Source organism: Pristiophorus japonicus, chromosome 10, assembly GCF_044704955.1.
Source record: "Pristiophorus japonicus isolate sPriJap1 chromosome 10, sPriJap1.hap1, whole genome shotgun sequence".
Classification (NCBI taxonomy): domain Eukaryota; kingdom Metazoa; phylum Chordata; class Chondrichthyes; family Pristiophoridae; genus Pristiophorus; species Pristiophorus japonicus.
The window spans coordinates 169,362,597-169,376,984 of record NC_091986.1 but is presented as its reverse complement, the minus strand read 5'-3'; the positions used below and the strand labels follow the sequence as shown (position 1 = coordinate 169,376,984).

At 50.1% G+C, this 14,388-nt stretch overlaps 1 protein-coding gene across 1 annotated transcript in view; it reads right to left on the bottom strand.

Moving 5' to 3' along the window:
* LOC139274643 (uncharacterized) overlaps positions 1-14,388 on the bottom strand; it is a 182,689-nt gene that overhangs the window by 94,577 nt on the left and 73,724 nt on the right. Inside the window, exons 18-20 of the mRNA XM_070891322.1 lie at positions 4,739-5,007; positions 3,739-3,793; positions 1,717-1,762 (exon numbers count right to left, since the gene is read on the bottom strand). Of these exons, the coding sequence (XP_070747423.1) occupies positions 1,717-1,762; positions 3,739-3,793; positions 4,739-5,007 (370 nt within the window). The remainder of the gene's footprint in view (positions 1-1,716; positions 1,763-3,738; positions 3,794-4,738; positions 5,008-14,388) is intronic.

Genomic DNA, 14,388 nt, shown 5'->3' with positions numbered 1-14,388 from the left:
GGGGATTTGTAGGATTTCGCAGAGACATCGTTAGTGATATTTCTCCAACGACTTGAGGTGAGTAAGACAATGTGCTAGCTGTGCCCACTGGGAAATTTGTCCTCAGTAAAGTCTGCATCAACAAGGCAAAAGATTCTTGTCCATGTCGTAAACAACGTCCAGGAGTGTATATATCGAACATAAACAAACAGAATTTAAATCTGCCTTTAAATACTGAACAGTTTATAATACTACTGGGATAAATTCCAGCAGTACCATGATAGTTTAGCCAATTCCCTGTGCAAGTACAGGAACAGGGCTCAGGCCATTCTTCAAGAACAGCAAAGCAATTTCTGTTGAGCCCTCCTGCTAAGCAGAAATAAAACAAGTACATTCATCAAACAGGTTATACAGAGTTTACTGTAAAGTCCTTGTTTTTTTTCTTTATATTGATTGTCATTGGCAGAATTTTGAATGATTCCTAATAAAGAGTATTGGTATTGCATCTCCAGAAGGACAGGACAACATGAGAAATTGTTTTGCATTTGGTAGAGCACAGTACAGCCAACCCATCAGTCAATTTCAGGGTCTGCTAAGTCATGCTGTGAAACAGACATGACATTGATGAATAGGCTGGCCAGTTGGCTGCATGAGTTTTTTGTAAACTGAATGGTATTCTTTAGGTCTCTGTGTACCAACATTCAATGGTGTGAGCAGGTACACACAATTGCATGTATTTATTTTGTTGGTGGTGTGGGTGTGGTCGGTGGGGGGGTGGGGGGGGGGGATGTGCTGACTCATAAGATATTTAAAAATTCACCAACGATGTCTCTGCAACATCCTACAAATCCTCTGGGAGGACAGGCGCACCAACATCAGCGTCCTCGACCAGGCTAACATCCCCAAAAGGTATGTGTCCACGACTGTGTGGGGTAATAGCCCTATGTGGGTGTTGGGGATCATATCCATGGCTACACATTTACTACTCGTGACCTATGCATGGCAACTCACAACACACAACACTTCCTTCAAGCTCAGATGAAGAAACTCCACACAACTGCAGGTAAATGACAGCAAGTTCCATTCTACCATCACAACAGAGCTCACTGGTAGCTTGGAATTTGATCATTTAAGCTGGTTTTTCCAATTACAAAAGAATCAAAAGACTTCAGATTAAAATATAAATTGAAATATTAGTTGATCTTTTTGAGGCACTTAAAGAACTTGAAAGCATCTTATAAAATAAGGCATTTCTATTCACAGGCAGAAATGGGATTTGTGGAAATGAATTTACATCTCACACCCAGAATTTGTGGCTGCATGCTGTAACATTACAGATTCGAAGTGTTACAACAGTACAGATGTTAGAAAGCAGAACACACCATTTGTTGGAGTGCTCCTATCGGATCTCAGCATAGTGGCTGAACAAGGAATTGAATGACACTTAGATGGAGAATACTGTCGAGGTGAGGTGTACCAAGACCATGGAGGATGGACAGCCAGTGGAGATTGGGAAGGAAAGGGATTCTGGGTGTATGAGATTTAGTGCAAATGTTCAAGATTAACTGAAGTCCATGAAGGATGAAGGAAAGTAAACAGTTAAAGAGAGAACTTGAGAAGCCAGTCTTTGAGATGAAGATTAATGTTAAGGAGTGAAGAGCATTGAGCAGGACACAAAATATTCAGGAAGCAAATGTGCCTTACACAATATACACACAATATACACACAATACTCACACAGTATATGTTAATTCGTCTATCCCATCCAACAGCAAGCACATACCTGCAAATAAATTCAAGATATGTGATTGAGAACATGCATTGCAATTTGGAAAGTATAATGCTAAAGTCAGTTGTCACCAGTCTATGGCTCAGCTGGCTTATGGTCTGTATTAAATTAGCTGATCTCAGCTGGGATGGTGATGTCTTGGTGCCCCTTGAGATAGGGAGGAGAAAATCAGCCTGGTTGCCACGCACAGAAGTATTGATAAATTTGTAGAAATTATTGGTTAGACCAGTTAGAATGCCATGTGCAGCTTGGGAACCCCATTAAAGAAAGGAAATTAAAGCTATAGAGAGCATATAGCATAGGGATTTGAAACTATAGTTATGAGGAGACCCATGAGTACATTGGAGCAGAGAAGGCTAACAGGACATTTGTAGAGGTCTTTGTATTATGAACATTTCTTTTTATTCGTTCCTGGGATGTGGGCAAGGTCAGCATTTATTGCCCATCCCTAACTTCTCTTGAGAAGGTGGTGGTGAGCTACCTCTTAAACTGCTGCATTCCGTGTGGTGAAGGTACTCCCATAGTGCTGCTGGGGGGGCGAGTCCCAGGTGATGGTGCTCCCATGCGCCTGCTATCCTTGTCCTTTTAGGCGGATTTGAAGGTACTACTGAAGAAGCCTTGATGAGTTGCAGCAATGCATCTTGTAGATAGCATACACTTCAGCCATGGTGCACTGGTGGTGGAGGGAGTGAATGTTTTGATAGAGTGAAAAGGGAAAGGCAATTTCCTCTGGTTGGGAAGTCAATGATGAGAATTCCTTAATTTAAAATGGTCATTAAGAGATTGAGCACAAAGGTTAGGAGCAGTTTCTTACTGCAGAGGGATGTTGGTAGCATGGCATGCTTTGCCACAGGGAGAGACCATTAACAACAACAACTTGCATTTATATAGCACCTTTAACGTAGTGAAACATCCCAAGGTGCTTGCTTTACAGGAGTATTATGAGATAAAAACAATTTGGCACCAAGCTGCATAAGTAGAAATTAAGGGAAAATTAGATAAATATTTGAAGCAGAGGAAAAGACAGGGCTGTACAGGAAATAACAGAGCAATGGAATTAGTTTTGGATTGTGATTCAGCCAGTGATATGGATTTAAGAAGGCGCAGAATTGATGGCATAGGATACCTATGAAAAGTCCAGATTTCCTTTCACCCAGTTAATGGCATGAAGAGGGAATAACAGAACAGAAGGAGCGCCAAGCCTACATAAGAGTTACAGGGTGTGCATGGGGAACAGCGGCTGCCTTAATTTGGCCAATCTTGTGAGGCCATTAAACCTTTTCCTGCAATGTGGAGCAGTTCTTGGCGTGGTGGAGGCTGCAGCAGCTACCTCAGCAACCATGCCACATTCTATTTGCACAATCCTCTTATGTAGCTTCCTGTTCTCAGTCTCCAGGGATCTGTCCACCTCTGGCTTTTACCTCCAGTAATTTGAGAAAATCAACAAATGAATCAGAAAACACAGTAGACCTGCCCAAGGCTGACCAATCTCCACCCATCCCGATGCAGCTACTTCCTCTGTTATTGTTGCTCTTTTTAGCTGCTCCACTCCTGGAGTGAAGAATATACAGCCCTTTAATTGATTGCAGCATTTTAAATGCTGAAGCAGTTCTCAATTTCCCTCCCTCCCACCAAGGGCCTCAAGAAACCGGTCCCGCATAATTATTAAGGACCAGTCAAGGAAGGTTGAGTGGGTTAGTGATGGTGTCACATCGGGAGGCTGAAGTCCCACCTTGCTGCAAACACATCAATGGGAAGATAATCCAGCCCAGGGTCTGGCTGGACTGTGATGCCCTCCATCTCTCCCCACAAGTCCAACAACCTGATAATCCCAGTGACAACTTACAATGAAACTGAAGGGCAAGCAGTACCTGCGGAACCATATGCAGCAAGAGTCAAGTACCGTTAGAGAGGGGTATAAGTAATACTGGTGAGAAAAGCACATCTTTTGTCAAATGCTTCTTACTCACTTATTTTTGTGCATCTCCACATAGATGCAGTCACAGATTTCATCACTTCTGCTCTCTGAAACAAGAACAATTAAAATGGACATATTTTGTACTGCAATATTTTTGTAATATTCAGAATCAGTATATATTTTAACATAATTGCTTTGCAAACTGTTGTGTATGCATGCCTGTTTACAGAGTGATGTCTGTACACTGAATGTACCCGTACACTGTACACACCTTGACTGTACACTAGATGGTGTTGCTGCTGGAGACCTAAGGGTTAGCTGCACACGGCAGGTAACCCAGTATAAAAAGGAACACACAGCTTGTCCTCACTCAGGAGCTGCAAATAAAGGACTACAGGTCTATACTATTAAGTATCACATCCTGCCTCGTGGAGTCATTACTAAAGGTGCCTACATACGCTATAACTGGCGACGGAAATACGAGGTCACGAACCACACACTCAGCATGTCGAATCTCAGCATCTTTCAGCAATTTACCGATGGGGAAGATTGGGACGCTTTTGTAGAAAGATTGGAACACTTAAGGAGACTGGGTGCACTGCGACTTTGGCGACCATCTAAATGAAGCACTAAGGGACTCTAAACCGACGAGAGCAGTGCACCGCATTGATACTTCTAAGGGCAGAAACGCTGCCCCGAGTCCCACAACCCTGAATCCGCCACATAGGGCAAACCGGCTAGCCCCGTGCTGGCACTGTGGAGGAAACCACAGGGCCCACCAGTGCCGCTACAAAGACTGCCTGCAAAGAGAAAAGGCACCTTCAAAGGATGTGCAGAGAAAGCTTTACTCACCGCGTCTCTGATGAGTTGGCTGATCACCGGGGCTCTGACACAGATGTAGGTGAAGTTGCTCAACCCCTGGAAGAAGAGTATGGAACTCATACCTGCTCCACCGAAAGTTCTTCGTGGACAATGAAAGTGGACGTCGACGGGGTCCCAGTTTCTATGGAGAGCGACACAGGGGCAAGCCAGTCTGTGATGAGCCAAGCGACCTTTGAAGAACTTTGGATGAATCCTGCCTATCGACCACAACGGCAGCCTGTCCAAGCGAAGCTGTTCCCAGGCCTCCGGTCTCCGGCAATCAACCTCGAACATGGATCCATCGCAGCATCCAGAGGTTCCACTGTCCAGCTCGACTGCCCACAGCACCTCGGCGAAATCTCCAAGACCGAGGATCCAAACTCCACTTTCCGGGCCGGGGCAGCACTCCAAGAGGTGAACATTGATGAAAGAAATGGAATCCCAACATCCAAGATCGAACCTGTGGAAGAAAAGAGCACCACAGCCTACCTGCAGCAAGACCAGAAAATGGCTGCAGCACCACAAGCAGCAGAACCTGTAATCAAAATGGCCTCCGCCATGCCACGCGTGAACATGGAGGAACATCATGTGACATCGAGCGGCCAATCGGATTTGAAGACTCCCTTAAAGGAGACCGGTAACCAAAAAAATTTAAAGGGGAAGTTTCAACTATTTGAGTACACGGACTTTAAAGTTAAAGATGCAATTAAAGGGTGCAAGTATGAAAATGTATGCAATGTAACCATGAATTGTGATGCTGGTTTAACTAATGTGACTAATGAGATGAATGCAGGTGTCAGTAAATTTAAGAACAAGTTTATTATGCTTAACAATAATGATAAAGAATGTGAAATGCCTAATGTAACCATGTCTGTTGAAACCAGGACACCCAAAAGTGATGCAAATGCTAGAATGTATAATGTATGCTCGACGATGTGTGATCAGAGCCAAGGTGTCATGTATACCGGTAGAATACTGCCAAAGGACATTGGGTTCTACAGGGACCATGCTGATGCCAATGGAATCCCCCTGTGGGAGACCCCCAGGTCCAGCAGGCTACCTGACCATGTAGCCTGGACCTTTGGAAAGAATGTGATGCCCCTTGCAGGACACAGACAGCCAGTGGGAGCAGACCCACTACAGGGACAGTGGTCAATGGGCAGCCCAGCCACCACCAATGGAAACCTGCACCAGACCAGCCCTACAGCCCCTGGCCACCAGGGCCAACACCAGGAGCATGAGGCCAATACCCTCCAGCTTCCATGGCAAACCCTGGGATGACCTGACCCTCATCCCAATTGGTGGACAAGGAGCCCACCCAGTCTTGTGGCCCTGCCCACAACTACCCACATCACAGTGTATACACACCACCCGCTGCTGCTGTGGCTACCCCACCCCACACCCCCCCCCCCCCGAGTGATCCCACAACAGTAACACCCACATGGTCTGTGTGTGAAGGAGGGGAAACGTATGAGGCCAGCCTCAAGCACAGGGATCACACCTGGCAACCACACAACCCTCACCACAACCTCCCATAGCCCACCACTGATCATCTCGCCTGGGCATGACAATAAGGATATGAAAAATGCTCAGGGGAGAGTATTGTTGTGTATGCAAGCCTGTTTGCTGTGTGATGTCTGTAACACTGTTATGCAACACTGAATGTACCCTTACACTGTACACACCTTGCCTGTACACCAGAGGGTGCTGCTGCTGGAGACCTAAGGGTTACCTGCACACTGCAGGTAACCCAGTATAAAAAGGAACACATAGCTTGTTGTCCTCACTCAGGAGCTGCAAATAAAGGACTACAGGTCTACACAGTTTAAGTATCACACCCTGCCTAGTGGAGTCATTACTAAAGGTGCCTACATACGCTACACAAACATTTAAGACGTTGTTGCTCCATGTGAATGCCATTGTGTGATGTGCGGCATTGAGACTGTTTCAAATTATTTTTTAATCAAAGTACTTAGTCATTAACAGCACTCTTCTGGTTTTATTCTGATTCATTGCTAGCTTGTTAATTATATTAGTTCTATGTAATATATGAGCCTAAAAAAAACAGTTACAGCTCGTTTGGGGTGTTAAGATCAAGTGCAGTCTTCAAGTGAAGTGGGGTTAGAGAATGGGGGATAACTGGACAAGAGTACACAGATGTAATTTAGTCCCCATTTTAAGGGCATACATTCTGTCCTTATTTTCCTATATATCTGTAATAAAGTCCTATGCCCACATTAACTGCTCATCTAAACTTGTCATGTTGAAATGACACCCTTCTACCAGTGGTATTGTTCCAGCACCTCCACTGGTGGGAGGATGTAATTAAATCATAACATATTTGTATTGGCAGTTCCATTATAAGTGTGGACATAAGAATTTATAATCAAAAATTGACAGCAAGTGCATGCAGACACAAGGTTTTTAATATGCAACAAAGCTAGATATGCAAAAATTGTATATACTTCAAACCATATTTTAAAGGTTTAATTTTATTTGCAGACAAAATGAATATACTGTTTTCTATTAAGGAGGAATGAGTGACAACCAGAATGTTACACCTATAGGGCTCAAGTTTCGGGCCGCGCCTAGAACGGTGCAGCTCCGAGAGCCACGCCTGTTTTCAGCGCTGAAAAGTGCGTCAAAAACTCACTGAGTGATTCTCCGGCGGAAATCAGCTCTGTTCCAGGTCGGCGCAGCATGGAGACATTTGCGGGGGGGGGCGGGGCCAAAGTGTGGTGCCGATTCTGTGCCTGCAGGGGGGGCAGGGCTAGGTTGGAGAAGCTGATGTCATGCCAGCAGCCCTGCTCATGCGCGCTGGAGCGTGCGCGCATGCGCAGTGTGAAATAAACATTGGCACTCGGCCATTTTTAAAGCTACATCTGCAAAAATGCTGTTTTGTTTTGAGGAGCTGTGGAAAGGCTTCTGAGTGAATTTTGCTGATTTTTTGTGCCTGAAGAAGTGCTTTTAGCAGCACTGTTGAAGAAATCACCTGCTGAAATCAGTGAGTGCTGCTTTTTGCTGCTAAACTTCCAGAACAAATGCTGCATAGGTGCATGCAAAATAAGGACTGTGTGTTTTGAAAAATCAGAGTGTCAATTCAATGCAGCAATGGAACAACGTCCACCAAGGACAAAGAATTTCTTGCATGAGGAAGTAGAGACATTAGTTAATGTCATTGAGCAGAGACGGCAGGAGCAGGATACCAGCAACAGAGGTCGCATAAAAGTGCCACCCAAAGAAATGAAGAAAAGCTGGAACCAAGTTGCAGAAGATTATTGCACAGTAGTGCATACCAGGAGATCTGCAAGCCAGTATCAAAAGAAATGGCACGACCTTGGTCAAGTAGTTAGTGTAAGTAATATTTTAATTTTTCAATGGAATCGTAATTGTAAATGTGACTATCTGTATATGTCCCACCCTGAAGAAAGTTGCACTCTGTAAAAAGTTATATTTTAATCTTTGCAGAAGAAATTGGCCCACAACAAAAGGGAAACAACTCGAACAGGAGGAGGCACGCCCAATCTGCATCCACTGAAACCCTTGGAACAGAGGGTAGCTGCTATGATGAGTCGTACATGGAGAAAAGCAATCAGTACAGCACAAGCTGGGCCCACACGCGAGGAAAAGGGTAAGTCCTGAAAATGCATTGTGGCCCTTCAAATCAACCTGCTGCCTGACCTGCTATGTGTGAGAGTACTCATGCCACCCATCCTGCCCCCTCCTCTGTTGCTAAACATTTGATTGTTCTGATATATTTTACAGAAGATGATGATGATGATGCCAACACTGAAGATCCTGAAGATCCAGAACAAGAACCAGTAGAACCAGATGCAGATGATCCAGATTGGCTGCAGGTGGCGATGACTGAAATGTCATCAGGGGAGACCTTCCAAATTAATATTTATGAGCCCACATTAGCGGACATCAGAGTTTCAACCTCTTGCATAGGTTCTGGTTCCACCTTCCATGGTTTTGATTCTGACGTTGTGGGTCCCAGTGGTGCTGGTGTTATAATGGAGCAGTTTACACCCATTCACCCATCATCCCAGCCCGCGCCTCCCACTCTAGTACTGCCGTCTGGAATACCGAGCGCCCCACCATCCCAGCCTGCGCCTCCCATTGTAGTGGTGCCGCGAGGCAGACCCAGGCAGAGGAGAAGGAGATTGGAGACACACTCCCCTGAGATGCAGCGCGCAACAGATGCAGCTTAGATTGTGGCATTGGGTATGGAGACCAATGAGCTTACCCGATCACTCGTGGACAGCGTCAGTGCAGTGGGTGAAGAGGTAACGGTACTGACGGGAGAAATAGCAGTAATGACATGGGAACTTAGGGAGGGAATGTCCGAGGGAGTGCAATCGATGGCACAGGCCATCAGGGAGGGCATGCAAGTGATGGCACAGGCCGTCAGGGAGGGCCTGGGTGAGGCAGCTGCTGCAATAAGAGCACACAGCCCAGCCAATCAAATGACACCCCCATGAAGATGTGAACATTCACTGAGATGTGGATGAGAGAAGGTTGCAGCCTTTCTTTGCTGCTTTTGTTCTTGTTCTTGATGTAACTTAGTAATGTTTTTCAAATTGAAATTGTTTTGTAAGTTTTATAACTTTACAACTTATAAGTAATCTTAGGGTTTTTAAGTGATCTTATAGTGTAAATGCTCTCACATTTTGTAATTTATTTAATTTTGCACCAAAAATGGGATCTTGAAGTTTAAGTGATCCTAAGAGTGTAAGATTTTTCACATTGAAATTCTTTTGTAACTTTTATAACTTTACAAGTTTTTAAGTGATCTTAAACAGTCATTAAAAAGTAAAGTTTAAGAACATAAGAACATAAGAAAATAAGAATTAGGAACAGGAGTAGGCCATCGAGCCCCTCGAGCCTGCTCCACCATTCAACAAGATCATGGCTGATCTGGCCATGGACTCAGCTCCACTTACCCGCCCGCTCCCCGTAACCCTTAATTGCCTTATTGGTTAAAAATCTATCTATCTGTGACTTGAATACATTCAATGAGCTAGCCTCAACTGCTTCCTTGGGCAGATAATTCCACAGATTCACAACCCTCTGGGAGAAAAAATTCCTTCTCAACTCGGTTTTAAATTGGCTCCCCCGTATTTTGAGGCTGTGCCCCCTAGTTCTAGCCTCCCCGACCAGTGGAAACAACCTCTCTGCCTCTATCTTGTCTATCCCTTTCATTATTTTAAATGTTTCTATAAGATCACCCCTCATCCTTCTGAACTCCAACGAGTAAAGACCTAGTCTACTCAATCTATCATCATAAGGTAACCCCCCTCATCTCCGGAATCAGCCTAGTGAATCGTCTCTGTACCCCCTCCAAAGCTAGTATATCCTTCCTTAAGTAAGGTGACCAAAACTGCATGCAGTACTTCAGGTGCGGCCTCACCAATACCCTATACAGTTGCAGCAGGACCTCCCTGCTTTTGTACTCCATCCCTCTCGCAATGAAGGCCAACATTGCATTCGCCTTCCTGATTACCTGCTGCACCTGCAAACTAACTTTTTGGGATTCATGCACAAGGAACCAACCGTGGAGCAGTGGAGGCGTGTCCTGCTCAGTTGGAGCTGTGAGCAGTGAGGAGAGCAGCCATCAACTTGAGCTCCTGCCTGGAGAGCCCTGAGACCAGCCCAGGAACAGAAGGAAGGAAGGGGCTTCACCACCAACTTTACCCAGAGGGAGAGGAGGAGAACAGAAAACTTTTAACATCTTTATCATTCTGCAAAGAGTTGGAGAGAGGGGGAAAAGACCAACAACATCCAGTGTGGAAGGAGGGAGACTCTACATTCTACAGGTGGGTGTGGGTGCATTTCCCAAAAAGACTTTGTTGTATCGGTGGGGGGAGGAAAGAAGACCACTGAGGGCCGGAACATCGCGGGGGGTGTGTGTGTGTGTGGTAGTGTGTGTGGGGGCCTTGCTTACAACTAGGCCCCCCCCACAATTGGAACCCCCCCCACCCCCCACATTTTGCCTAGCCTGGGATAGCTGGAGCTACCAGGCTGAAGATTGTTGTTTTTCTTAATCATCCAATTAAAGATCGTTGGGAGTGCCTGGTGGCTCCAGCTACCCCAGGTGAAGACATCTTCTCCCCGCACCTGAAGACCACCCCAAAGACTTTTGTGTTTTGCCATCTGGGGAGTGCACCCACCCACAGCTGCGAGGGGAGACCTGCCCTCGCAGCCCCCCCCCCTTCCCACCCCCCTCTCTCTTTCTCTGCTACTCTGTTTCTCCCCTCTCTCTCTGAGAACCCTTTCCTTCCAAATTTAAAAAAAAAAAAAACAATTAAGACAACTGAGCAGAGGGAGCAAGGCCTCTCCCCAATTGTCAACGAGGGGAGAGGTGCCTCGTTAAGGGCTCCTCTGCTCAGTTAAATACACGAGGCCATTAAAGACCATTAAGGCCTGTGACTTTGGGGTGGGTGTAGCCCTTAAAGGGACCCCGTGATGGCGACCCCATCCACGCCGGTGGCAGGGCCAGCAAGGACGTATGCGCAGGTGGCAACCGCTTCCACAGCACCTCCTGCGCCACCCGCTGCCCTGCCACCATTTACACTTATAACAAAAAAACACGGGGTCAAGAGCTACACTCACCCCACAATGAGCATTGAGGAGTGCGTGCGGGCGATGGCTGGGGTAGTCGGCCCCTCGGCCATTGTCGCAGCCTCCAAGATGTCTGGGAAGGCTGTTTTCTTCCTGGGGTCGGAGCGGGCGGTGTCCCTGGCCCTCGAAAAGGGGCTCACGGTGGGCGGGACGTTCCTGCCGGTGGATCCTCTCGAGGCCACCGCGCAGAGGGTCATCGTGTCGAACGTCCCGCCCTTTGTTCCCGCTGGGCTCCTCCTCCCTCACCTACAACAACTGGGGGAGGTAAGGTCAGGGATCAACCCCATACCGCTCGGCCTCAGGGAGAACAGCCTGCGCCACGTGTTCTCCTTCCGCCGCCAGCTCTTTGTCCGGCTGGCGCGGGAGGACATGACAGAAGGGCACTTTAATGTGGTGCACGAGGGGACTGCCTACCGCGTCTTCTGGACGTCGGACGGCGTGCGGTGCCATGCCTGCAGGGAGGTGGGGCATGTTCGCAAGAACTGCCCCGCCTCCAAGGCCGCCAAACCACCGAAGGCGGCCAAGGCTGGCGCTGCCGCCACCCCTCCCCCTAGTTGCGTCCGCGTGCCGGGAGCCATGGGTGCGCGGGCATCGTCGGAGGCCTTTGTTTTCAGGGCCTCCGGCGGGGGGGAGGGAGAGCGTCCGACCGGAAAGAAGGCGCGGAAGAAGACAAAACATCAAGAGGCGGGTCCCCTCGGTGCGCCGGATAATTTGACCACCGCGCTCAGCCCAACCCCGTCACCGGCGAGCGCGGGGTGCCCCGAGCCCGTGCCCGAGCCCTTGAACAACACCACAGAGGGGCCCGGGCGCGAGCAAGAAAAGGAAAAGGGGGGGGCGGAGCGGGAGGCCTCGGCAGACATGGAGGTCTCCCTGACTCCGCGCGCCCCCAGGAACAAAAAGAGGCACCGCCCCAATGACGCGGAGGGGGAACAATATCCCTCCGCGGAGGAGTCGGTGCCCGCAGCGTGTCCCGCGTCCCCCACCAGCGCCCCCAAATTGCGCTGCAGGCGCGAGGAGTCTTTCCCCGGGGAGGGTGAGACAGTTGAGGCTGCCCAGCCTCTGCCTCCCGGGGATGGAGTGGAAGATCTGCCTGTCGTGGGGGGCGTGGGGACCGCGGAGGAATGCGTAGCCGCCGGGCCGGGCGTCCCGGGGACTGAGGCGGGCGAGGCCGAAAAGGCCGAACCTGAGCCCGCCCAGCTATTACCCAACTTCCCCCGGGAGTTGCTCGACCCGGCAGAAACAAAATATATTGATTTTAATGAAACTGTAGATGCTGGGCCGGGGGGTGGCAGCGGGGAGGGGGAGGAACACCCACCCTCGCCCCTTACTTTGGAGCTGGAGCACTTGGAGGGCCTGGGGATTTCCTATGGCCGGGTCTCTCCTTGTTCTCCGGTTCCTGGGGCGGAGGGGGAACCCCTTCCGCTGTCATTTCCCGACCCAGCACCATTTTTAAAAGAGCCCAGTGGGGACTCCTCTGCCGACGATCCTGGGGGTGGGATCGGGGCAGTGCCAGGGCCGGTTGGAGCGGCCGGTTCATTTGCCGTACCTTGTGCGGTCGATGGGCCGGCTGCTGGCGGCCACCTCCCGGAGGAGGACGGGGACTCGGTGGGGGACGCGGGTGAAGACCTAGAGACCACCGCCAGTGAGGCGGTGGATCTGCTCGCGGCCGCCGCTGAGGCCCTCCTCGTTCCTGCAAAGGAACTCCGGGACTTTTTGGCCCAGAGCCGGGGTCGCCGCGACCAAGCCCGACTGGCCCTGGAAAAATGGTCCGAGCCGGAGCTGATCAAGGGGTCCGTCCGCGCCGCCGTTAAAACCTTGGCCGCGGGCGGGCCCTTGACAAAGGAGCAGCACCTTGAGCTGCGCGAGCTCGAGGGACTCCTCGCTGGGCTGCGGAGGGAGCGGAGTTCAACAAAAGACTCCGCTCCCTCCCCCACAATAGGTTAAGGTAGAGGTTGCACTATGCTTTTGCCATGAAGATAACCATAGCCAGCCTCAACATCAACGGCGGCAGAGGGGCACGCCGTAGATTTGACAATTTTTCGCTCCTGCGGGAGGGGAAATATGCGGTGTGCTTCCTGCAAGAAACCCACACCGTTCCGGGAGACGAAGCCACGTGGCTCCTGGAATGGCAAGGAGAGGTCCGCATGAGCCACCTCACCGCCATTTCTAGTGGGGTGGCCATCTTGCTGGGCCCGCATTTTCAGCCGGAGATCTTGGGGGTCGAGGAGCCCGTGCCAGGCCGCTTGCTGCACGTAACGGTTCGCCTGGGGGACGTGCCGCTCCATCTCGTGAACGTGTACGCCCCTCATCCCGGCCCGCAGCAAACGCGCTTCTTTGAAGAGGTGTCCGCTCTTCTTGGCTCCGTCGACGTCGGCGACTGCATTGTCCTCGGGGGGGATTTTAACTGCACCCTCGAGGCGAGGGACCGCTCCGGTGCCCCGCAGTGCATGACGGCGATGGAGAAGTTGAGGGACCTGGTCGGGTCCTTCGACTTGGTGGACGTCTGGCGAAATCTCCACCCCGACTCCAGCGCCTTTACTTGGGTGAGGCCTGGAGTTGGATGGTCTAGAGTCGACCGCCTTTACGTGTCTCGGGCGTACGTTTCCTGCGTCCCGGCGGCCTCCATGCGGCCGGTGCCGTGTTCGGACCACCACCTGGTGTGGGCGGAGCTCGCTTCGCTCCGCGCGAGGACGGGGTCCGCGTACTGGCACTTTAACAACCGGCTGCTGGAGGACGTACGGTTCCAGGACTCGTTCCGTCGATTCTGGTCCGACTGGAGAAGGAAGCAGGGGGGCTTCCCCTCCTTGAGGCTATGGTGGGACGTGGGCAAGGCTCACGTCCGCGTCTTCTGTCAAGAGTACGCGAGGGGGTCGACCAAGAGGCGGGCGGCCAGAGTCGGGCGCCTAGAAAAAGAGGTGCTCGACCTGGAAGGCCGTCTCGGTCAAGTCGTCCAGGACCCGGCCCTGCGGACGGTGTACGAAGCGAAGAAGGCCGCGCTGAAGGACCTGCAGCTCGTCGGGTCCCGAGGCGCGTTCGTGAGGTCGCGGATCCGGTTCCTGCGGGATCTGGACCGCGGCTCCCCCTTCTTCTACTCGCTGGAAAAAAGGCAGAGTGTCCGTAAGCAGCTCTTGACGCTGCTGGCCGACGACGGCTCTCTCGTCTCGGATCCGGAGGGCGTCAACAACAGGGTCCGTGAATATTACGGGGCTCTGTTCTC